Raw genomic sequence first — 25,138 nt, 5'->3', positions numbered from 1 at the left:
CATGTCGAACTGGAGAACTCAAAGAGAGAGCGAGAGAGATGAGGCAGGGGAGACAGGCACAGAGACCTGGAGGAACACTGACAAATTGCTGGTAGCAAGATTAATGCTGTGCATTATCTTTCCTCATTTGTCGATTGTCAATGCAACTGGGCCGCGTCCACAGCAGGGCTGGTGAATCGGAGAGAACCGTAGCACAACCGGCAACAACAAGGAGAGCACGCTCCAGGGCGTGGCAGCTTACCTTTTACCTGTTTTCCTTCCATTTCAATCGCCTGTCTTTCACATTGTTCTCCGCCTCCCGGCTGCCGACTGCTCTCTGATTTCCCATTTTCCTCTATCGTCGACATTTTTCAATTTGATGATGCGCGCACTCAAGGCAACAACATTGTGGGCGTCCTTTTGCCTTTTTTGTCCCCATTTTTAATGCCGACTGGCAGGGACGAAGGTAATTTCATTTTTATATTAATGACAGCGCTGGGCATTTTTACGTTTGATGCGACTGCCGTGTCGCGACGTTAATCATTTAAGAGTCTTAAATGGAGGAAAGCACTGGTCCATATGGGCCAACTTAATGGAGCCAATGGCAGACAAAAAAAAAAATTCACGAAAATAATGCGAAATTGCGGATGGGGAAAAGTTATTAGGCAAATCATCGATAGTTCGGTCGCCGATCGTGTCATGCCATTCGATGGTTGGCCAAGATTCAATTTGGTCTTTTTTTGCGTGGAATTGGCTGCATTAGCCAAATAACTTCGGGTGACTTAACGCAAACTTTTTAAAATATCAAAAGATTGGGTTTAAGATTCAGAAAAGGAGATATGGGCGCCTCAAGAGCTTATCGATAGCCAATAGAGCTTTTTGCTATTGTTAATCAATTATTGCATACTGTGAACATTTCACATAATTGCTCCAATTAAGAAAAGATTTTAATTTTAATTCGACAATTTTATTTTACCCGCTCACATTTTGAATGGGCCTCAAATCGCATCCCCAGTATCGATACAGTGTATCGATATGCGTTATCGGCTGCCGCCAAAAAGTTGTGTTTTGCGCAATTTTACTAATTGCGGCGAATTAAGTGTTTAATTGGTGTGAAAGTGCAGTTAATCAGTTCAATAAAACGTGCAAGTGTGTGTCCATCAGCGTATGCTTTTTGCTGTGCCATATAATCTGCAAGTCCAAGCTAAATCCGTAGATGATGACGAGGATGCATTCATAGATGAGTGCGTGCGTGCGTTGCTGCGTGGGAAGACACATGAAAGGTAAGGACTTAAATTTGAAAATTGTGGAATTCTCACAGAATTTCTAATTTTTCATTCAGGTAGGTGAGATGCTGCAATTTCCCAGTAAATTGAAGGCGGTGAGTGTGGCATTTCCTTTATTTTCCACTGCACACATGGCACTGATCCCTTTTACATGCATCGCACGCGGCCCCGCACAAATGGGAATGCTACCAATTAGCAGTCGTAGTCCCCAGTCGTGGCCCTGGCCCTGTCCAAAACAAAAAAGGGAAACAATATGTTCGGCTGAGCTCAAACAACTGCAGGCAGAAATCTAAATCCCGGTCAGGACAGAAGCCTGAGCGGGAGTAGGGGTGGGCAGTGGCCATGGCATTCCGGATGTGCCTGTTGGTCGTCGAAACTAGCGAACTTTCCAGACAGAACAATGCCCCCTCGTCGAGTGTTGGCTGGAATTTTAGGTCTAAATCCTGTTGGGTCATAAAAAGTGCTTATTACATTATCACCTCAAGCGTGGCTGAGCCGGCTATGGGCTCTGCCACACCCACACCCACACCTCGACCCATACACAAACAGACATTGACTTGTCCGCCCATTCTACAAAAACCGATTCACTTGCTCTCTGGCACTGCTTTTTGTTGGGTTTTTGGCTTTATTATGGCCCTGGCAGCTGCGTTTTTCAATTTTCGCTTTTTTTTCGGCCTCTGGGCCTCACCTGAGAGCTCTGTGAGCCTTGAGCCGATTTGGTTCGGTTTGGGGTTGGGTTTTGGTTCGGATAGCTGCTGGCAGCCGTAGTCACTTATTGGCAAATGTTTCGCAGCCAAGAGGGAGGAAGGAGCACGTGGCAATGGACGTGGAGGAGCAGTATCAACAGCAGCAGCAGCATCCCTAGCAGGAGCTGGAGCGGAAATGCGAAAAATGTGTAAATTTTTGCTTGCTTTTATTTCTCACATTTTCGCCCCGTGATGATGTGTAGTCGCTGATCCGCTTTGGCAGCGCACCAAGGTTCGAGTTCATTCAATTTGGATTAAGTCGTTCGTGTTGATTAACAAAATTGACTTTTTTCTCCAGACTTTCCAGACTTTCGAGGCTTTCGAGTCGCCCCCCGAACACATTCGAGCAGACTCTAAAGAGGACCGGGGAAGTCCCTGGATCGATGGCGACAGGCCGCAGCTGCGGACCATTTAGAAGGCCATGCCGGAGACGTTTAGTAAATATTCAATCAATTTAGATTGAAGGCCCCAGTCGATATAATAAATCACAAGTAAATCAAGAAGGTCTCTATTTCAGGGATATGCTGTGCAGGCTGACACGGACACGGACACGAGATATGCGTCATAACAATAAAAATTCTGGCATTTCCCATTTCCCCGCTGTGCGGCTAAATAACACAAATAAACAAGACAAGGCGACAGACAGGCCATAATATATCATGGCCCAAAGGCGCTCGATGGCACACACAACAGAAGCAGGACCAAGATATGGAGCAGATCAAGCAGAGGCAGAAGCTGTAGTCTGTGGAAGGACATAGGTCCGTAATGGCTGTCATGGGGATGCCGCCCCACTCGGCTTCTGGCCCTGTCTCAGGCTCGTCTGCGTTAACTGAGAATCAATGACATATCGTCATGGCAAATACGCATGCCCTCGGGGACTGTGACAGAGAGATGGAGCCATAAAAAGCGAGGCATAAAATAATGGCCAGGATAATACAAGCAGCATATGTCATGTCAATGATGCAGCCATTAGCGACAAGTCCGTCCAGCGTCCAGGAGGCTTTAAATCGCAGCCGATTACCTGGAGCTAATTGCCAGACAAACTTCTCTCACTCTCCATCTAGTCTGAGTCTCGCCAAATGGGGAATGAGCAGAGCATCGCTACTCCCCAGTAAGACACTAAAAGCCCTCGCCGGATACGGGCAGGATCCAGGGCACTCCTGGTTGCTGGCCACAATGTAAGTTGGGCTCATAATTTATTTCGATTACGCCGCAGCACGCAATTTGCGCCGGGCATATCCTTTTAGCACACGCACGCACAGGAAGCGGCGATAACCAGAGAACCAACCGACAGGAGCAGCAGCAGCAGCAGGAGTCAGAGGAGGATGCCAGATAAGTGTGCGCGCAATTTCCGTTTCCGCTTGGCTTGCCGTTAGCCAGGGTTGATGCTGCGAAAATCCACTAAGCAACAATTAAATCAGAGACTCCAGCAAGTGTGGAAAGCAGCTCAGAGGCAGAACCAGAGAGACAGAGAGAGAGAGATAAAGCCACATGCATGAACAGTGACTCAGAGGAGAGCCGGAGCAGACAGAGATATCAATTCGAGGATTGGGAAAACAGAGACAGAAACTGTGACAGAAACAAAGACAAAGGCAAAGGCGTTTCAGGTAGCCAAATGCAAATGAATCATGTCCGTGGGGCAGGTATCGTGCATTAGCTGACTAATATCGCGGCCCGAAAGAGTTTCAAGCCGCACTATTCCCCCGCCGAATCGTTGAGCACTTTAAACGTTTACGTTTTGTTGTGGAAGGGAACCTTAGAACTTATAAATATTTATGGCGCACATAATGCAGCGAGTTGAGCAGGGCCAATAATTCCTTGGCTTGGACTCGAGTCGAGCGGTGCTTACTCCTTGCTATCGGGACAAGGGACTCGTAACTCGAGCGTGTGTGCAGCTCAGGCTCTGGCTCTTGCTCTGGGTGCAGCGGAGCGAGCATTTTCCACTGAAGGATTTATGCTCGCTGACATGCAACTTAAAAGCAAGGACAACAAAACGGCTGCAGATAGCACACACACGAACACACACACACATCCCGCAAGCAGCCACCGAAGGAGCCATTTCTCTCCGCACAAGGATGCGGATGCGAATGCGAATGCTTTTCTTGTGTGTAAGTGCAGTCAGAAACAACAATTGGGAAAAATATGCTGAGCGCAAGGATTAGGAGACGCCGCAGAAGCTGCAGCAGCAGCAGCGCCAGTGGAAAAGCAGAACAAATTTATGTGACTTTTGCATGCGGCTGCAGCAGGATGCTGGAAGGAGGGTGCAGGCGGCAGTCGGCAGGCTGCATGCCCGGGAACTGGCTAGACATTAGTACAATTTCCGGTCCAGGCCACAAAATATTCAATAATATATTAAAGATATAGCCACCATCCTGCCAGCCAGCCAGGCCGAAAGAGATATCCAACACACACACAACAGAGAGGAAGAGGCATGAGGCACGAGGCACGAATTCGACAACTCAACTGAAGCGTAGCAGGCAGGATAAATCTAAATAAGACGTGCTCGAGGCCCCAGCTTGTGGCTTTAGAACGAGATACTCGTGCCAGCATCAGTATTTGTGCAATGAAGTGCAAGTGAACTTCAGTCTTAAAGCGACTGAAGATACTCGTACTCGTGCTCTCAGTTGCAGGAGCCATGTACCTGCTTTTGGGGCAGCGATGCAAACGTGAGAGGCAGACTCCATGACCACAATGGAGGTGTGCGTTCGGAGGAGCTTTGGGGTGCCGCTACTCACGAGGCTTCCTGCTCATCTCTGAGGCATGAGGCATGAAATAAAACGGAAGCTCCACCACCCGACTGCAGTCTCTGGTGCGGCAGCGGCAGCGGATGTAGATGTGGATGTGGACACACAACCAACGTTAATGTGGAGTTGCAGAAAATTGTTCAATAAATTTCAACACTCTTAAATTGGCAATGCGATGCGAGGCAGCCAGTCACTGGAGAGGAAGTGGAGCCACAGTCCTCGATTGGTTTGTCCACGGGCATCCACGGGGCAGGGGCAGGGGCAGAACAGCCTTAAAGCGTATGTGACCGGTGAAAATTGATAATCAATCAAATGCGGAAAGGCAACGGCGCTGACGGAACAGAATGGAACGCAATGCAACGCATCCTCCGTGCAGTCCCAGATCCAGAGCCGGGCACTTAATCACTGTCTGGTTATCCTTTTTGTTGCACTTGTTTCCTGGATATCGTATCGTATCCCATATCCCTTATGTACATATGTATGTATGTTTGTGCCTCAGCTTTTATCAATTACGCTTTTTGTGGACGACTGGCGGAGTGACAGAGATGAATCACGGGAAGCTGAACCGAGAGCCACAGCCACATACCCGTTTATTAAATCAATTAACGCTCGAACGATAATTACTGAGGCATTAGCCACGGCAGGTCTTCAGTCTTCAGACTCTTGGTGCTCCTCCTCCCCTCCTCCACCAAAACAATTCCTCACACAGTGCAATTCTGTGGCTTCCCCATTCCTTCGATCTCAATCTCAATCAACGGAATCTCCTGCTCATGGGAGAAAAACCGCAACACAAAATTCAACAACAATGTACATTGTACATTTTCCTGCCAAATGCACAAATGCAGTTTTCATGTATCTGCATCTTTGTTTTTGACTGTTGCTGCTGTTGCTGCTGCTGCTGCCCTGTGTTGCAATTAATAAAATGTCCAAGTAAATTGAGAACCACCGCAGCCCGAGATGTCTTGACATCAGGAATTGCCGAACAGCCCTCAGCCTCATGCCTATTGCCTCTTGCCACGTGCCACAGGTGTCCCCTGCCTCCTGCCTCCTCTATTATGTTGACATGTAGGCGCCTGCTGCGGTCGACTGTGGCTGGATAAAAGTGCAAGTACATTGAAAGCAAAGGCACTGGCAAACGGCATTCAATGTTGTCCCGGCAACCGCAACAACAGGGTGTCTTTGGGGTCGGGCATGCTCATATTCAATTACAAGGGATCCCAAATCAAAGCGAGGGATAATTCGGAAGTGCTGGCGGAACAGGCACCCTAGATACCCTCGATGGAAGCAGAATCCACTGAAACGGAACTACAGGGATATGGCCTCTCCCGAATAGGGTATGCAAAGAGCAGAATTATGAATTCTGCATAGTTCGGAGCCAAAGACAAACACGGACACAAAGGCAGCCCCAGACAGCAGTCAAATAATTAATGGCCAGCAGAGGGGTGCAGATTCCGGGAGAATCCAAACAAACAAGCCCGAAAAACAAGCAGAAACAGAACCAAAACGAAACTGAACCACAAAAAAATGCCTGAAAACTTACTTCGGCGACCCGAACTGTGGATACCCTTGAGGCGTTTTTAATCCTTGCTAAAGCCAAAGATCTGTCGATGCGTTGGAACTGGTTTACTGGATCGTTGCTCTTGCAGTGCGATAATCTGCCATTTGTTAAATTTTGATTATTGCTGCATTCAAGATGCATATCTCTTGGATAAATCTCTCACTTAAGGGTACACAAATCAGCCGAAAACAGATTTGCATGAACAAAACGCAGACTAAGAGGCAGGAAATGGGTGTGGTCGAGTGGGGGGTACACATGTGTATGTATGTGTATGTATGTGTGAGTTGGATTTGCCATCCGAAAGCCGTCGTCGGTTGCCTTGGATGCCGTCAGTAGCTTGTTATCCACTGTCCTTGGTCTCCCTCTCTCTCGCTCTCACCGGGAGATCAACCTGCCCGCCCGTTCCTGTTCGGCTTGTCTAGACTTTAAGTTGGCTAATAGCCGACACTGATGCCGCCGTCCCTGTCGCTGTCCCTGTCGCTGTCGCTATCCGACTGTCCTCCTTCCGCTGGTTGCTATTTTTTATTGGACTGTGGACGAGAGTGCTCTTTGGCCACGGAGCACAAATTTGTAGTAAACCGAATTTACGCTTTTGTATTACTTATTGTTCCATTATTTGTACGGATGTGGTTCCACAGTCCGAGGATGGAGCTTATGGCTTTGGCTTTCGCTTTTATTTGACTTTGGCCTTTTGTGTGACGCTGTTTTTTCGCTTTGGCCCCAAAACGAACTCTGCTCTTGATAATGAAATATAAACGTGGCTTCTGCTCCCCATTCGCACTGACTGGACTCTCCCTTTGTGTGGGCTGATGGCGGGCTGGAAATCCGCGAGCATAAAGCTTATAACACACACAGGACAGGACAGCACAGGACGACTGACAGACAGGCGGAGAGCAACAGGAAGAGGACTTCATTTCGAGAGCATAGCGGTTCGAAGCGGTTCCATCCATGTCCTCGATTGGAAGTGAACACTGGACGACTCCTCTGAGCTGCTCACATCCTCCCAGCGAGAAATCATAAATTAATCCGATTTAAGCAGCTCAGTAGCTTATTTTTATGTGCTCCTGGCGGACCCCTCTCCCTCTCTCGCTGTGGTTTAATGAGAGTGGGATGGGGATGGGATTCGTGTGCTGCATCTTGATGAGCTGTGGCAGCGTTTAAAGCAACCAATTTGCTTGCTCCTCAGATGAAAGGAGGAGGATAAAGGACTCCGCCAGCTGAAGAGCTGAAGAAGTTGACATGATTGGATGCTGATGATGACTGAGAGGATGATTTGTTGTCAAGGTGCACGCCCCAACCGCCCCGAGTGGCAATGCTTAGTTTGAGCCGACTTGAGTCGAGAGTTCCGCTGCAGAGGACTCGGTGTCCTGAAGTCCTGGTGTCCTGGCAACGCAGCAGCTCATTACGAGAAAAGTTTTTACGCAGAAACGGCATTCCTTCCTTACGAAGGATGCTGCTTAAGTGCGCTATTCTCAATTCAATTGAGCTTGAAGTGTTCTAAAAACGATGGCAGCGAATCTGTCCCTGACAGGTCAGCCAGCATAGAGGATAGTTCAGGGAAGGTCCTGTCCCTGGCCCTGGCACTGCGATTTATGAGCAGACAAACCAAACAATGCCCGAGGACTGGGACTGGGACTCGTGTAGTCCATAAATATTTCCATTTCAAATTGTTCAAATTGCGTTAAATTGATGCTTTGTGATTTTCGCATAAATCTCTCCTGACTGATGCACTTTTGGCCAACATTGTTTGCGGCCTTCGTGCTCGTTGGCTAATTGACAGGGACGGACGCATGCCGCTTCTGTGGATGTGGATGCCACTAATTGGAGGACAGGACGTCGCGGCAGGCGTCGAGGAGTGTCTGATTTTAATTGATGGATGACGCGGAACAAATCAATTTAAATGGATTTCCATTCTAGTACGAGTTTGTTCTTTAAATACATATCTCTGCGGGGAGTGGGAGTGCGAGTGCGGCCCCATGTCGGCGGCATTGACACCGAAAACAGCTGTTAAAATAGAAAATTGCGCATTTAGCACGTGCCACGCCCACTAGCCTAAATATCCCCCACCCCACCATCCCGTGTGGAACCCATTTGTAATGCCAAAGCAAACAGAAAAAAAAAGAACACAGAACATAACAGAAAATAACACAGAAATTTGTGTGTTTTATTTCTGTTTCACGTTCCATTTGGAACGCAGCAAAGCATTTACTCTACATTCGGAAGGTGGGGAGGGAAACGGCGGGAATGGGGACAATTACCTACATTTCTATATGTCTCTGAATCAATAATTTCAGCAATGCCCCCCACAAACACAAAGCCTGCCTGCCCTTCTCTTGCGCATACCATTCCGATGGCAGAAATTCTATTTATGACGAGAACAATACGCCCAATATGCCCTCACTCTCCCCCCTGACATTGGTTTCTGATAAGACATGTTGGACAGAGGGACGGGGAGGGGAATGGGTCTGCGTTTGAGTCTGAGTCAGAAACGAAACTGTGGATTCCGCGTCAGGGCGATGATAGGGCGCTCTATGGACTCATGGTTGTATGATTCATTCGAGTCCGTTCCTCGTTTCGTGCCCGAATTCACTTTACACCCGCTTTGCAATAAGGAGAACCATTGCAAAGGTGATTAATAATACTGAATCACTTAGCGGAACCCTTCGAAAACCAACTATGAGAGTACTTTAAGAAAAGAAGGTAAAGGAAGCCTGGGCCTTCATCTAAAACATAACGATTCTGATCAGCTCCTCCAAGCAGCCTTAGAGCCGTGTGACGTACTGTACTGTAATAGACCCCCTCCTCGATATATTCGCGCGCTCATAAAGTTGTCAAAATGATTTAGCAGAGAAATTTGTGTGGCATGTCGCCACAAATGTAAAATTGTTCAAAAATCTTTTATGAATGTTTAACAAATTTCGTTTGGTTTTCCGACCATCTATGAGTGTTTGTGTGTGCTTGTGTGTGTGTGTGTGTCGGTGTATCTGTGTTCAAATTAGTTTGGCGAGCGGAAATTTGTTGGAAAATGGGAAAAATAAAACTCATTTGTTGTGGGTAACGTGCGCAAAAATCGCACGGAAAATGAAAAAAAGAGAAAAATAAAAAAGAGCGAAAACCTATAGCCGCGGATTTATTTTTGAACGAAAAGCGAAGCACTTAAACGCATAAATAAATTAACTGCTCAACTAATATGCAATTTTTCCCGCTCGCTTTCCATATTTTTCCTGCCCCGAAATGAAAAGAATTTTCACGCGTTTTTGGCCCCGCATTCGTTTTTCGGACACCAAAATGCCATTTATCAATCGCTTGCGATAACCGAGAATATATTTTTTATTCTATGTATATTTTAGTTTTTTTTTTTTTTGGTGGTGTTACGAATATGTGGCACTTACCTTCTGCACGAGGAGGGGCTGGGCAAAGTCCACGCCGCCCTGCAGCCGGAATCCCCAGGGCTGGGCATCGAAACGTGACAGCTTCACTTGCAGCAGTTGTGGTTGGGCCATTTTCTATTTGCGCAGACTGTAAGACAGAGGGTGAGAAAAGGGGAAGAGGGGAATAAATAGCGTAAATAATAATAATGTCTGCACGGCGTATGCTGCTACGGAGCGTACACTGGATATCACGTACGTCGACTAATTAATGAAATCAGAAACCCACACACACGAAAAAATACCGAAAGGCAGTGACCAGGGGGAGTCCGAGATTGCTACTCTTTTTTGGTGGTGTGGGAGGGGGGGGGGGGGGCCCGACTAATAAAGACATTATTCAGCCATGTCCAGGCTAATCCTGCCACCAGTCCCAGACACCAGTTGACACCAGGGACAGGGACTCGTGCTACACTCTGGGTGCCAGCTGCAGCTGCCTCCTGTTTCCCCCCCATCCTGTGTGGCAGGTTCGTATGCAGAAAAGCTCCCAAGAGAGTGTGCCCAAACATTCAGCTCACTGACTGCAAGGGTCTGCCACGCAGAGGAGGGGTCGCCCTGTCGGATGCCCTGTAAATGGCTTCTAAGGCAGACCCCTGCTAGGAAGAAGCTGTCCTAAGAATCATTCCAGAATAAATCTCTGTTTGCTCTGATAGCTTTTCATTTCTATATCCTCATACATATGTAGGTACATATGTATATCCTTCCTCCTGCATGTCCTTCTGCTGTAAGGGTCGAGCACTCCTCTCCCCCGGGTCTTGTACTAGAGGGCACTCGACATAAAACGAGTTAAACTTTGTTAGATATCGCCCCTTTTTTTTTGCACACACAGATACTCGTACTCCCTGCACTTCCCCCTGGTACTCCCACTCCCCTTCAATCTGCAGTGAGGCCTGGCCTGGCGGTGGCCACAGTGAGTCCTGTAAGCAAGCGCCCACCGAAATGGCACATGCTGGGAGCCGAGCCGTGTTGTAAGTGTGGCTTACATGGGCTTCCCGCCTGCCCCTGGCCCTCTGGCCCTCTGTCCCTCATAGCTTTGTAATTTGTACGCCGTATGTGCGTCTGCAGGGTGGTGTGGTGCAGGGCGGTGGGGTTATACAGGGTATGAGGGGTGTCTGTTGATTTAGTTTGCTGCATAACAATTTTGCTGAGTGTTGTGTTTTTTATTAGCAAAGACACATTTGCTGCTGCGTCTGTTCTCCCTTTCTCCCTCTGTCTTTCCATATGTCCATATGTCCCTCTCTTTTGCTCTTTGTGCTGGCGGCTGGCTCTCTTTCGCTCCGCTTGTGGAAGAGCATGTGGAAGACACTCAAAGTGGAAGTAACTACATTAAGCTATTAAAACGACAGCAGCTGGCAGCGAGCAGGAGGCTTGTGAATGTGGAATGGGGGATGGGGGACTGGGGATGGGAGATGCGGATGCGAGAGTACCACATATGGAAAAGAGACATTTTAGCACACACAGCAGTTTAATTAACGTTAAGTGCGGGTGGTAATGGCTCCATGGAACAGAGCTACAGCCAACAGCCACAGCCAGAGCCAACAGCCAGAGCCAGAGCTACGGTTCCGTGGAGCAGAGCCAGCTCCGACTTCAGGACTCCAGGAGTCCAGGCTCTCTGAGGTTCGAGGCTCAGGCCAAGGCAGAGGCCGTAACACGTTGACGGCATTTGCATGTAAATACTTTGTGCCCCATGAAGTTGGCCCATTAGACGCCCCAGCGAACCCTCCCCCCTCCAAACACCCCTCCACCCATGTGTGGGGCATGCACATGCACAGAAATAATTTAATTAAAATATTAAATAAATGCGAAAAGCTCAGAGAGATAGAGAGAGAGAGAGAGAGAAAGCCAGAGATTCAAAGTGCCAGACGACTGAAAGAAGGAAAAGCGCAACAACACGAAAGTGCCAGGATGAACACGTTCCGCAGGAGGAGGAGTAAAAGCTGTAGCATTCCTGGCTAATTACTGGCTCAAATGCTCTTGGCCAAAGGATGCTTTGCGGCTGACAACCCATTGACAGGATAGACATGAGGAGGGAGTGACATGAGCAGAGTGCACGGCAGAGATCCCACCCAATAAATGTTGAATAAATGCATGTGTTTTCCCTAGGAGTCAGCTATATGTAGATACTAACTGTCGATTGGAGTGGGTAGTGGGTCTCCATTCCCTTATAAGCCATCGACAATTAGCAAACAAATTATTTGAAGGGACAGTGGACAGTGGATCCGGAACCAAAATCAAACCTCAGGCCCCTGGGCCATTTTGGGCGGTTGGCCACCGAATCCCCATGGCTGCTTCATGACTAATAACGAGTCAGTGGAGGGGAGAGGCAGGGGGATGCGTTGGCCATTTCCTGGAACACTACAGTGAGACATCGATACGGGTGCCATGTCGCTAATAACTTTTACACGCACACATACACACAATTGGCAAATTACAATTTATTTATGCCCCTTGTGCAAGCTGCCACACCACACCCTTCCTCTGCGCTGCATTGACTGCATTTTTGATTCAGGAGCGAGAGCAACAAATCAATTTGCATGCGGTAATTCCAAAGATTTATGGCCAACACATTTTCGTGGATGGTAGGCTGGATGGTGGGAGGGAGGGAGGGAGGTAGGGGATGGCAAAACACTGAAATTCGCAGAAATTGAATAAAAGTTATTGTGGCCAAAAGAGTGGGAGAGGCAGAGGGGAAGAGAGGGAGAGAGTGAGAAATTTTAAGCCGATTTCCTGCCGCTGGAAATGGAAACATTATGGAAATGGCCAAAATGCAACGCGGCCAACCTCATGAGGAATCAAATTGATTTTTACACCCCCTACACCACACACGAAGTGAAAACTTTTTAAGGGGCCATTCCCCCTGCTCCGTTATCTTAAGCAGTTTTGAATCTCGTGTCATTAGTAGTTTCTCCCTCCTCCCCCTCCTCTTTCCTCACCCCTCACAACAACAACAGTAATAGTGGAAACAGCGAAATGGAACTAGAAGTAGAAGTAGAAAAGAAAACAGCGAAAAAAAGAGCAGACAAAAGAATATAAAAAGGAAAGCGAACCACGAAACCAAAACCCGAACCCAAGTGGAACCATCAGATGTCAAAGTCGATGATGATGATGATGCTGCTGCTACTGCTTCTGCCACAGATGATGTCATGGTGAACGGTGGTCGATGAGAGGAGAATACAAACAGTAGGGAAGGGAGTAGAGAGGAGAGGAGTTTGCGGAGTTTTGGGGTCGAAAATTCGATTCGATTTGGCCATTTCGCACGCTGCTCAACAAACGTCGAAGCATCGAACGAGTACGTACAAATATCCCCTGCTTCATCTGAGTGTCCAAATGGACACTCCCTAATGGAGTTCGAAAAGAGCTTTCCAAAATACACAGTGGAGCTTCTGCTAGACGAACGGCCATACCATACGGTAGCCATGGCTGTGGCTTCATGGAGATTTCCCTTACCCTAAAGTGGCCTGTGTACTTTCCTTCTGTACCCTACTTTTCGGGTGTTTACTCTTGGCTGCACATCAATTTCCACCTGAATATGTTTATCAATTGGCCATCCTCTCCCTCCTCCCAGCCCAGCCCAGCCCAGCCCTAATGAGCAGCACAATCTACGCGTAACTCTAAACAAATTCCTCCTGTAGCTGTTGTGCATTTGCGGCTGTATCTGTGTCTGCCTCTTGCCGGGCCCCTCCTCTCGGCACATTAATAAACTGCATGGCCAACAGCTCATTAAAAGGCACTCGAGTGAGGCAGCTACAGCGTTTGCAGCTTCCATCTTCCATTTTGCTGCCCCCAAGTCGAGTCGAGTGGCACCCAAAACCCCAAGAAGCGAGAAACTACTTCAAAGATGTTAATGCCCTTCGAACGAGGGTATTCTGATGTTGAAGAGATGCTGGCAACGCAGAGAAAACAGATCAGCGATGAATCTTTTAGGGTATCTACAGCTTCGTCACCCTCACACATGGCCATCCATTCGGTTTGTTGTTGTTGTTGTTGTTGCTGTCTAACTGCTGTTGATGTGTTTGGCTCTTTGGGCCAAACAAAAGTGAGAAGCCTCTGCTCCAGAGCGACAGCCACAGCCACGGGCACAGGCACAGCCGCAGCCGACATTCACCCACTAACAGGCAAAAGTTGGATGGGACTGCTGGAATTAGGAGTGGAAAAAACGCAGTCGAGGAACTGTCGAGGAATAACAAGCCATGCAAATGCCCCAGCAACAGCTATACAGCTATACAGCCATATGTGTGGCAAAGTGCTCTGGTCTGGTGGGGCATGGCCTGGTCTGTAGTTTCCTTTCCCCCAGGGGGTGGCAACGGCAATAGCAACGGCAACGCAAGGGGAGTGGGGCGCCAAGTAGCGAACGCGTTGATTTCGCATTTATGCAAATTTCACGTACACTTCAAACTGCTCAGCGCTTTTTTTTCTCTCAGCCCTCTCCTCACCACTCCTCTCTCTTGACTCTCTTCCCCCATTTCTTCCATCGAAAACTTATTTTTTCTTCTTCTTTGGTGCTGTTTTTTGTGCGCCTGACGCGCTTTTGTTGGCCTGGCCAAAACTAAACTTTGGCTGCTGCTGCTGCTGAGTGAAACTGAAGTTGTCAGAGGGGATCGAGGGAGACGAGAGCGAGAGAGCAGGAGAGTGCGAGAGAGTGGGGGATTGTTAAAATTCAGACGAGGGCCGAGTGATTTCTGTGTACCCTGTAGTGGAGAAAGGGTACACGCATGGGGAGAGCAGTAAAGGAAGTTTCACTTGAGGGCATACGTGTATGGGCCATAGATCGGAGTGAGGAAAGAATTCCGTAGCCTCGAACGAGTATTCAGATTACATTCACTGATCGAGTAGTTTATTTTTGATTGCGGGGAGTAGAGAGTACCCTGTAGACCACAGGGTGTGCTCTGTGTCGATACCCCGCACTCGCTTCGATTTGACTGGCTTCCTGCACTGATGCAACGTGACGTGACGTGACGTCATGTGTGCGCTCGTGCCTGCGGCTGCCAGGACATGCCACCCTCCAGCCCCTCCAGCCCCCCTGCTAACTCTGTTGCTCTTCAGGCTGTCTAATGCAATGCGCGTGCTAAATGGGCGTAACTCAACGGCTCGACGACTTTTTGCCATACACGGCGCTTATCAAGCGCGGAAAAAAGTTTTCCCACACTCCCCACCCACACCTACACCTACATGCATACACACACACACACACACATCAGTAGATATGTGTGTAGAGATGTCTGCAGCTGTCAGTGCATCAAAACACTTGAGTATTTGAAAAAAGAGATGCAGCACGTCAGCAGCCCCAGAAGAAAAGCGAACAAAAAATACAACAAGGAAACTTCTGTTTTGGCTTGTCATTCACATGCACAACTGTACTTACATACAGTCAAAATAATAGCAGTGCCAATATGTTTTCTTTTCTACTAAAATTAAAGGAAAAGTGGAGGTTAGCGTGATAAAAAACAAAAGCAACGTGAAGGAATTTAAAGCAATCAACCATTAGAGCGCTTTAATTTGGACCTTCAAGGGACTAGTCCTATGGGAAACGAAGACAAAAGCAGACACTAGTGGCTAGTGCTAGCCTTTTGACCGCGACTGTACGTGTATGGGAAAACACACATTCCTCTTGTCTGATTGTTTGATATTTTTAATATTTTTGCACTAGGCACAAAAACACTCAACAGCAGAAAGAGATGGTGATAGAGAGAGAAAGAGAGGGAGATGGAATAGCTGACAGAAGTGACACTTTGTCATGCATATTCTTGTTGTTGTTGCTTTCTTTTGCAGTTCCTTTTGTGATTATTTTCTTCGCTTTGGCGCTTTGCTTTGCAAGTGCTCTGTCAGCAAGAGAGCAAGCGAGAGAGAGAGAGAGAGAGTGCACCAAAAGAATGCAAGTGACATTGAATGTGGCAATTTTTTTTGAATGGAAAACACACACTCGCACGTCGGATACACAGACACAGCTCACGAATCGCTTGCATGTCTATTTTGTTGGGAGAGGGTTTGGTGACAGGGGTGGGGGGCTCATGCTGAAACCCAGCTGGTGGTCGACAGGTGGGGGATAAGTTCATTACCACATTGTAATCCTCCCTTTGACTGCGTCCCGAATTCCGCAAACAGTATTCCATGCAACCCTGATGAAATAATTCCATATCGAGGGTAGATTTATGACCCCCATTCCACCCTATACTGTACCCCCCTCCATCCCCATAGAGTATCAAGGGTATATTTGATCCGTGGAAGAAGGGAAATTATCCTCAGATGTGTCCCCATTTGATAGTTCGCTTTGGTACAGGTATAAATTGCTGTGAGATGAACCATTGCCTTAGATGCCCCTGCGGACTACAGGGTATCTTCCTACCGAGTCACTCGCTTTAAGCCTTTTCTCTGGTTTTTATTTTGTTGTTACGAAACTTTTTCCCCAATTGGCAATTTCAAATATTTGCCTGTAATTGCATAAATATGAATTTTCGCATATGAAATATGCAAATTCTATAGACGAGTCCCCCCGCCTCCTCCTCCTCCTGCGTGCGTAAGCCCAGTCGGCGGGGTTTATGCGGCAATTTGATTTTCCTGTATAGGATTTATAATTATTCGGGCAGCAAAAACTGATTAATATTTCGCGATGAGCGAGATTCAATGCGCATTTCAATCAGAGATAGTTATCCCCGCCACCGATCTGCCTAAAACTCAATTTAACTTCTACTCGTAGCCCGTTCTGTTGCGGGAGGGGAAATTCCCCTGAGCCCAGAGCTCTGAGCCGTGGAGCAAACATAGAGCCCCGTCGGTCGGTGCACAGTCATGCAAAATGTGGTCGCTGGCATATGGCATATGGCAGGGTAAATATTTATTAAATTGTATATAAAAAAAAGTGCATTTAATGCGGCAGATTCCGAAACAGAAGCTACGCTCTGCTCTGCTTCTCTGACGAGGTTTTTTCTTTGTTCGGGATCTGTTGTACTGTACTGTTTTTTTGTGTCGAGTTTCGATAACGACAAGTAAACGGAATTAAAGCAGCTGAAAAGCAGAAATAAAGCATAGCGATAAATGTCGCCATAAATATGGCCCGGATATCACATTATTTACCCTTCGATAGTGGATACGGTGGAGGGGAGGGGTCGAGGAGGCTCTGGGGGCGAAATGTAATTAAATATAATAGAAAACAATCAAAAAACCAAATCCCATAAATTAAACTTGCTGCACAAAGCAGCACTCTGCTGCTCTCTTCTCCAACGAACAATGCGATTAAAACCAACGCAAATAGATGTGTGCGGTGCGGTGCGAAAACCCAGAATCAGGGAATAGTTCGAGTATAAAAAATAAAAACGAACGAAATAATATAATTTTAAATCTGTCACTGGAATAGTTAATGCCATATTAGTTGTTCTGAGCTAATAAAGCGTAATTATCAGCGCATTTATTTAATTAGCCGCACAAAGTACATAAAACCGGGGGGGGAAGTGGAGTCTAACCCCCTACCCATTCCTTTCTTCATTCCATTATGTAGCATAGATAATGACAATTTAATAGGCACGTCAATCTGCTCTTTGAATGGGATTTTGATTTTGTGTGCAAATTTAATTTAAACTTTGCATCAGTTTCGATGGGGAATCATAGCTTTAAGTACAAAAAAGTTAAAGAGAGATCTATAAAAGTAGAAAAATAGTGAATTAAGAGAAACGTATCACTTATCTATGCGAAAGAGAACATCACATTATCTTCATAGCTAGCTTTATCTATACATCACTCTGAACTCTGATAACTGGGATATCTTTTACCTTGTTTGTCATAGAAAAATACACACTGTAGAGGCTGAAGGAGAGATGCTATATCTCTTTCATTAGAAGATTTCTTAGATTTCTTGGAATATATCACAGATTGCTCTTTATGTGAAATATATTATATATCTAGAGAGAGATATTCCTTCCATCTCTCTCAGAATTAATTAGTTCCGTCTCTCTCTATCGCTTATCATATTTATCCACTCGATTGGAGCTCATTATGCAGTCAACAAGATTATCGAACGGAGACCCAAACACAGACACAGAAACAGATACAGTCTGGAATTGATTTGCCATTTGATTTAACATTAATGAACAAAATGCAATTAATTGAAAACTATTTCCCACCTCCTCTCCTCTTCTATCCCATTCTCTTTGACTGCTACGTCTCTGCCCCTGCTCTCCCTCTGCCCCTCTTCCTGTTTTTCTCTTTCTGTTTCCAGTTTCCCGTTTCTGTCTCGCTTTTTGTGTGTGTGTTTTCCGCTGTTTGTAATTACCTTTTTGTGCATAATTGGTAGGCTTTAATGGGTTAACAAAATGCGATTAACCGAAATGCAATCGAAAAATGCAAATTTCCCTCGCTAGTTGGTGGTTAGGGGTAGAGGAAGATAATGCCACCCTTCCGCTGGAATGGCAGCTACAATTCTCAATTGAAAATAGCCAAAAGCGATGCTCCATTTTTGGGAGGAGGCTCACAGGCACTTGTTGCATGCCCCCATCCACCCCACATCCCCCCACATCTTCATGGCTCTCCCCCTTGTTTTACTCCGTCGCTGTGACACTTTACAAAGTGCTGCAATTAAGGCTGACAAAGTGCTGGGCCCGACTCGACGGACGGACTCGTTTCGGCCCGGTTCCTGGCCTGCCAGCAGCATCCAGCGAACATTCTGAGAACATTGGAAACACTCGAATGAATTTGTCGAAACATGCCTCTGCCCTCTACCCTCTGCCCCCATTGTGTGGCTCCCCATTTTGCTCCTCCTCTGTGTAAGCATCGCATCTTTTGGATACGTATTAATCAGAAACTAAATGAAATGCTAAACATCTGAAATGTTTGCCTCAACAAACAATTTGTCATCCGTCGTAATGGACATGGACAAGTGTCACTTTCGGGTTCTTAAAAATATCATCTCGGAGCGAAACGAAACGAAACTATTTCGAGTGTCCGATGCGGCTGTTCCTACGCTTTCCCCATCTCTTTGGGGGTAGCAGCAACACGACGTAATCCGAGCTGCAGTCGCCCCTCTATTAATGGTTCACCCAGAAAGATCTCTGCTCCTCCTCCTCCTCCTCGGCAGAAGGCTGCTGCCCAGGGTCAGCAAGGGTAAGGTTATGGATGGCGGCTCTCGGCCCCACAGTAATTTTCATTGAGATTCAGATTGAGATACTTTTGCTTTCGCTTTCGTTTTGAATGTGCCTTCTGGGGCCTCTGGGGCTGTCGTCAATCAGATTTTGAAATTTCTGACTTTGGCATTGACGTCTTTTTCGGTTGTCGATCGAAATAGATTCGGTTTGAAGACCGAAAACCGAAAACCGAAATCCGAAATGTTGAGCAAATAAATACGAGTCCGGTTGCCCTGTGGGGGCGCTTGTGGGAAGGTAAGGCCAACGAAAATAGGTTTCTGATACAAAATACAATATTTTTCCAATGAAAATCGAATTGGAATGGAATGTCTTTTAGACAGCCCCCGAACATTCCCCAATAAACATTTTAAATGCTCGGCAAATGTTGAGGTAATTAATTCTCGATTTCTGCCTGGGAAACCATTTCCCCCCTCCCCCTGAAAATAAAATGCACGTAAATGTTGCACGTTGTGATTTATGACCGCGCGCCGCATGAGAATTATAATTTGTTCAGCGTTTTAGCCAAAATAAATATATATTTTCGGTTTGTTAAATTCATAAACAAAAGCGGGACTCTCGACGGCTCCACTCGGGGATGCGGGTTTCCCCCAAGCGAAGCGTCGCTGCAAAACCACTTAACCCAAGCCCCAATCCCCAATCCCCATCCCCCGCTATCCACTGGCCATCGCGATGGGTTTTGTGGCTCTTTTCGAGGCGATGAAACTGAAAATTGTTTGCCAGTCACGTTTGTGGTGCAGAAAGAGAGCGAGTGCGAGAGCTCCATTTGGCCCCAAGTGGAGTCCGCGTCCGGACACACTGGTGTCTGCACTTCTTTTTCTTTGTGGAATCTGCGGATCTCTGCCTGCGCTGTGTCTCTGTCGCTGTCTGTGTCTGTGTCTGTGGGTGTTTATTTTGAACGCATTGCGGTTATATAATTGCGAGGCGTCGGATACGTGATTACTTTTACGCAAATTGCTACTCGAACACTTGAATACTCGAATACTCTCGTATTGTGTAACTCCCCCGCCTCTCGTCTCGTGGTTTCGCGTCTCTCTGTCTCTGCGAAAGTGTGCCAGCCGAAAATCTGGCAATATTCGTTGCGTATTGGAAAGTGACTAAGTGATGGCGAAAGATAAACGGCACAATTGCATCTGCGAGTAGATAAGGTCAGGGCTGGGGATCGGAGAGGATTTCCCAAACGAGATGAAAGTTTACAGGTGCAAAGGTATAGGAAAGGAATAGGCGATGCACTCCCCCATTCTTGATAGTGATTCTCAGATTGTCTCATTCCTAGAAAGCAGAAAATGTTTCAAATAAGCGTAGATTTTCAGGAGACATCAAGATCAGACCGAATGAGGTCATTGCAGCCACGAAACACCCTGTATACCTCCGCCTCCACCTCCGCACTCTTTCGCTCTCCCACTCCTATCGAGCTCGTTTCGAATGCTCTTTAATTATTGTCTTTCGGTCTTGTTTCGCGTTGTTTCGCCCAATTTTTGGTTTGTGAATGACATACGAACCCTGAAATTTCACTGCGAAATACAATATATGCATGCCTCAGCGCGCTGAGGGGCATGCAACAACCTAGCACGACAGTTCATGAAGGTTAAATTCTTGAGAAATGATTTTCTGCAAAAGCAAAATGCCAATGCAATGGGGAGTGGCGACTGGTGCGGAGGGGAGCACTAATTAAAATATACGCAAAGCTGTTTGAAAATATGTAGAGCATGTCTCCCCCCCCTTAAGAGTCCCCTGATTATTGCAATACGAGTACAGAACACACATATAAATCGTATATGTATATATATAGTGATTGCACGAAGTCGAGCCATGAAATATTGTCACGCACTCGGGGAATGCCTTCATTTCTCCCTTCCAGCCTGTTTGCCGGGAAGCAGGATGTGAATGAGAACTCGAGAGTCGAGAGTCGAGAATGAGTCGGATTGTGGCATTCTAATGAGCTTTGCAACATTTCCTTAGCGGCCCTAATTTACGATCCCCAACTGCAGGCAGCAGCAGCAGCAGCAGCAGGCAGAGTTCTTAAGCGATCCACTTGATAATTAATTGCGACACGAACTGATAAACGCGATGAAAGGCTGAATGGCAGAAAGGCGTGCAAACACAAGGGCGATTCATTCATGCACTGTCTACGAGTAGATCTTGCACAGTAGCCATTAGCTCACAAATATTTATGGAACCCCCATTCATGTCGGGGCTTATCACTTTGAGCATTCGATTGAACAGCCCCACTTTAATTGGGAGGGTGACGAACTGTTTTTCTGTAGAGCTCTACAAAGGTGCATTGGCTGAGTGATTGATTGGTTCGTCGAGTGAGTGATGATGGTGGTCAAGGGGTTCACTGAACTCTAACCCCAAAACAATCGATGAGGAACCCTCAGGAATATTGGTAGAATTACATCACAGACCACTGCTGGATGGCAAATGGAGAATGAGAGCATTCACTGCGCATACGTGATATCAGCGAGCGAGAAAAAGAGATCGAGATCGAGAGAGTGACAGAGAGAGCGAAAGCCTGACCGAAAATAGATCAACGAAAAGGAAAAACTAGAAAGAGCAGCCAAGAAAATCGCACAAGCATTTGCCTGCGCGACGACTGCCAAGTGAAAGATAATTTTTTTCTTTCTTTTCTATATTTTCTTTGCCGTCGTTTGGCGACCTAGAGCCCCCCACTTCATCATTAATAATAAATATCTCGGGTATGTATTTTCATGTTGCAGAATGTCTCAGAAATTGTGGCGCCAAACACTTTCGCAATCTGTGTATGGCGCAGATACTGACTGACTCGTACGAGTATCTGTATCTGGCTGGTGGTCACTAGCAGACTGACTGCGCGAGGAAGCAAAATCCAATCCGCGCCACAGCAGCCATTCTGCGGCCGCTATAAATAAACTCACCTTGAAAATGTTCTAAAAATTTTCTCGCTTTTCGTTTTTGAAATGAAATAACATATATAAAATTTTATTCAATTTCAACGAGCCGAAGATCTACGACGTATCTCTAGCTGTGTATCTGTATCTGTGCCTATCTGTATCTCTATCTGCATATGATATATGTCTTTAGGTATTCTAGAAATCCAGAAAATGTCGAAAATGATTTTGATTGGAAATACACTTTATTTTTTTTCCTTTTTTTTGGTTTAACCTTTACGGAAATTCACACACACACACACACTCACACCAAAGGACATAGAAAAGCGGCAGATATATGGGGATATAATGGGGATCTGATCTCTCAGTTCGGTTATTGTATAACTCTCTATATTCTATACTATTCAGATTATACACACTTTGCTACTGCTGATTGGTGGATACGATTGGTACGACGGATTCGGACTTGGATGTGGACTGGACTCGAGATGCGGCTGGCGTCCGAGCTGTTCCGATTCGGGATTGGTTTGGATTTGGTTTCGGTTTCGGTCTTGATTTTAATTTTGATTTAGAATCTCGGATCTGTGTTTCGTGTTTCGGGTCTGTTCTTCTCGGTGCTCCGATAGTACGGTGCCAGCAGTGACAGTAGAAGACAGTTCTTTGGGGGCGACGTTAACTAAGCGACGATTTTCTCTCAACTAAAGCAAAAACCGAAACCGAAAAATTTTATGTGCATTTCGCTTTATTTTGTCGAATGGGAAAATCTTTTCAACCACATCGCTGGCATCGCCGTCGACGGCGCAGTCGGTGCCTCTGCTTTTGGGCCGTGCGAGAGTTATATAGCCACAGACAGGCCCCGCAACTATATAGACATTGTTGGTTCTCAATTCCCAACCGATACGGAAAGAGCAAAGGCAGAGGCAGTGGCAGTGGCAGGCGAGAGGCTAGAGGCAGAGGCAGACCAGTCGCGGCCACAAAGCTACAAAAAAATGCCAGACGGCTGCCAATGTCTGTCTGCCTTCTGTACTTCTTAAATTTTCTTGGTTCGGGATATACTATATTTTGTTATTTAGCTAATTGTTTGTATTTTGTTTTCATTCCCGAGCATTTAGTGGCACACGGCACACGGATATGTACAGTGCGTTTCGTGGCTATAATGGAACCGGGGCAGTGGAAAGGGGGAAAACTGTCGACTCGATGGATCTTTAAGTGGAACTCTTGGATAACTTTTGATAAAAAAAAAATGGGAAGTACTTCTTGGAGATATAAATAGGAAATAGGGGGGACTCATTGCAATGAAACGCACCGTTGGCACGTCGTCTGCCTGATGTTTACAACTAAGTAGTGCAGGTGCTTTCGGTTTCAGTTCGGTTTCTGGGTTCTGCTTCTGTTGCTGTGGATGAACCATTTCCGTGATCTGTTTTCCATCCGACTACAGCAAAGAGCACACGAGAGCACAGAGTCCCAGATCTAGATGACTGACTACAGCTGATCCTCAGACGATGGTAAGGGTAAAGAAGAAACAAATGGATGACTCATCGCTGACTCAATCTGAGAGATCCATTAAATGTTTGCCAATAATCGATTAATCAAACATGACTCTTCGGCCATTTCGGGGTCCTTCATTTAAAGTGATCTTTCGAGGCGGCAAGGTCGCATTTAAAAATGCTCTAGAATAATGCTCCCAGACCTGATGCCGAACGAGAAAATTAAACCATAAATAATTTAATGCTAAAATGTTGCACACATTTTTTTCCATCATCCCCGAAGCTCAATCAGGCACAAAAAATACGATTAATGTGGAAAAACATGGCGGGCCTAATGGATAAATACGAGTATATATTATTTGGATGGTTTCTACATGTGTAGTACGCGTATCTATGTGAGTATTAAATTCACATGAAAAAAGCTCCAAAGAAGAGCAAACAAGTAATAAACCCATCGCCCTTCCGACTCTGTCTCTCTCTCTTGCACTTTTTGTGTGTGGTTCGGTGTGGTTCTTGGTGGAAAAAACAATTTGAGCTTTTAATTAAATCATGTTCGGGGTGCAGAAAAAACTCTCGCTACGCGATTCAATCAAATCACTAAAAATGTTGCCAAAATAAAAACAACAAGCACTGATATCGCCCCGCAGGGGAACGCCAGTGGATGGAAGAGGGCCTCTTTTCTCTTGTCACACGATTAAGAAGGTCCCCTGAATGTGCCCCATAGCACATAAAATTCATTTTAAAGACCGCATCTCGATGATCTTTCAGTTTCAGTTTCAGTTTGGGTTTCGCTTTTGTTGGTTTTGTTGCTGCTGCTGTCGGTTTTAATTGCGTCAAGATGACAACAGTTACACAATTTCTTGCGGTTAACACTTTTGGTTTTTGGTTTTCGGTTTTATTTGGTTAATGGCCAAAGTAAAGTATCTACGTTTGGTGGACGCTGACTCAACTCAGATCAGCTAAAATTCAACGGCTGATTAGGCCCGGCCAGTGGTCAGTTTTTTTGGCGTATTTCTTTCTGTATGAATCACTCGAATCGAATTCACGAACGAACCCTTTGAATGGGAACCGGCTGGCTCGGCTTTGGGAGCTCTCTGCGTTTCATGATTCTTTTTGTTTCGGCCAAAACAAGAACTTGGCCAATTGCACACACACTCACACACACTCACAATCACACTTACACTTGGGGCTGGGGCTGGGGGTTTTCTTTGTTTCGGTACTGCGAAAATTGTTGATTCGGTTCTTGCGATCCAAGAGGATTCCTTCTGCCTCTTCTTGTGCTTGTGCTTCTGGTTTCGGTTTATATTTCTGTTTGTGTTACGGTGGTTCCGCTGGGGCGAGAGGCGAGACAACCGCGCGCGATCGTTGCGTTCGAACGAATGTGAGACCGATACGGGCTGAAGTCGCTGCCAAGCGACTCTCGCCAATGCACACACAGTTACAAAGAGACTGAGAGTAAAAACAAAGAACCAGTCGAAACGAAACGCTGGCTGCGAGTCGCATCACACGTTCAGCGACTTAAGACTACACGGCACTCAGCATGTACTCCGCAGTGAACGAGCGGAGAGAGGCGTTGTATTCTTGGTTCTTTGGTTCTTTTCACGTGTTTCTATATGTCTCCGTGTCATAGTTAGAGATACATTTAAGACAGCGTCAAATCACAGGAGTCTGCACACAAAATTTCGTCTGCTCAAGGCTTAACGGTCTCAGCAATCTACACGAATAAAATATACCTTGAGTACAGGGTACAAAAACACCCACACACACATACATACATATAAGCGCTCGAGAGAGCTCTCTCTCTTTCTCTCTCACTCTCTCTCTATGTGGCTGCAGCAGCAATCAACAGGTAAACAGCCAGCCGAAAGGTGTGCAAGATACTCTCACTGTATCTTCGGATGTATTTATGTGTCTGTAT

At 46.4% G+C, this 25,138-nt stretch overlaps 2 protein-coding genes across 13 annotated transcripts in view; one reads left to right on the top strand and one right to left on the bottom strand.

The window, feature by feature from the left end:
- Window positions 1-24,597, bottom strand: part of LOC111077081 (PDZ and LIM domain protein Zasp) — a 56,985-nt gene extending 32,388 nt beyond the window's left edge. For 8 of the 12 annotated variants that reach the window (XM_022371223.2, XM_022371224.2, XM_041591873.1 and 5 more), the window contains exons 1-2: window positions 22,153-22,450; window positions 9,706-9,832 (exon numbers count right to left, since the gene is read on the bottom strand). In XM_022371223.2, coding sequence (XP_022226915.2) covers window positions 9,706-9,816 — 111 coding nt within the window. In that variant the 5' untranslated portion in view covers window positions 9,817-9,832; window positions 22,153-22,450. Of the gene's footprint in view, window positions 1-9,705; window positions 9,833-22,152; window positions 22,453-24,401 lie in introns of those variants that run through there. The other 4 variants (XM_022371215.2, XM_022371217.2, XM_022371216.2 and 1 more) reach the window with 3 other exon arrangements.
- Window positions 1,179-25,138, top strand: part of LOC111077086 — a 63,719-nt gene continuing 39,759 nt past the window's right edge. Inside the window, exon 1 of the mRNA XM_022371230.2 lies at window positions 1,179-1,262. The gene's annotated coding sequence lies outside the window, so the exon portion shown is untranslated. The remainder of the gene's footprint in view (window positions 1,263-25,138) is intronic.

Source organism: Drosophila obscura, unplaced genomic scaffold (assembly GCF_018151105.1).
Source record: "Drosophila obscura isolate BZ-5 IFL unplaced genomic scaffold, ASM1815110v1 contig_151, whole genome shotgun sequence".
NCBI lineage: Eukaryota > Metazoa > Arthropoda > Insecta > Diptera > Drosophilidae > Drosophila > Drosophila obscura.
This window is presented reverse-complemented; position numbering and strand designations above follow the sequence as displayed.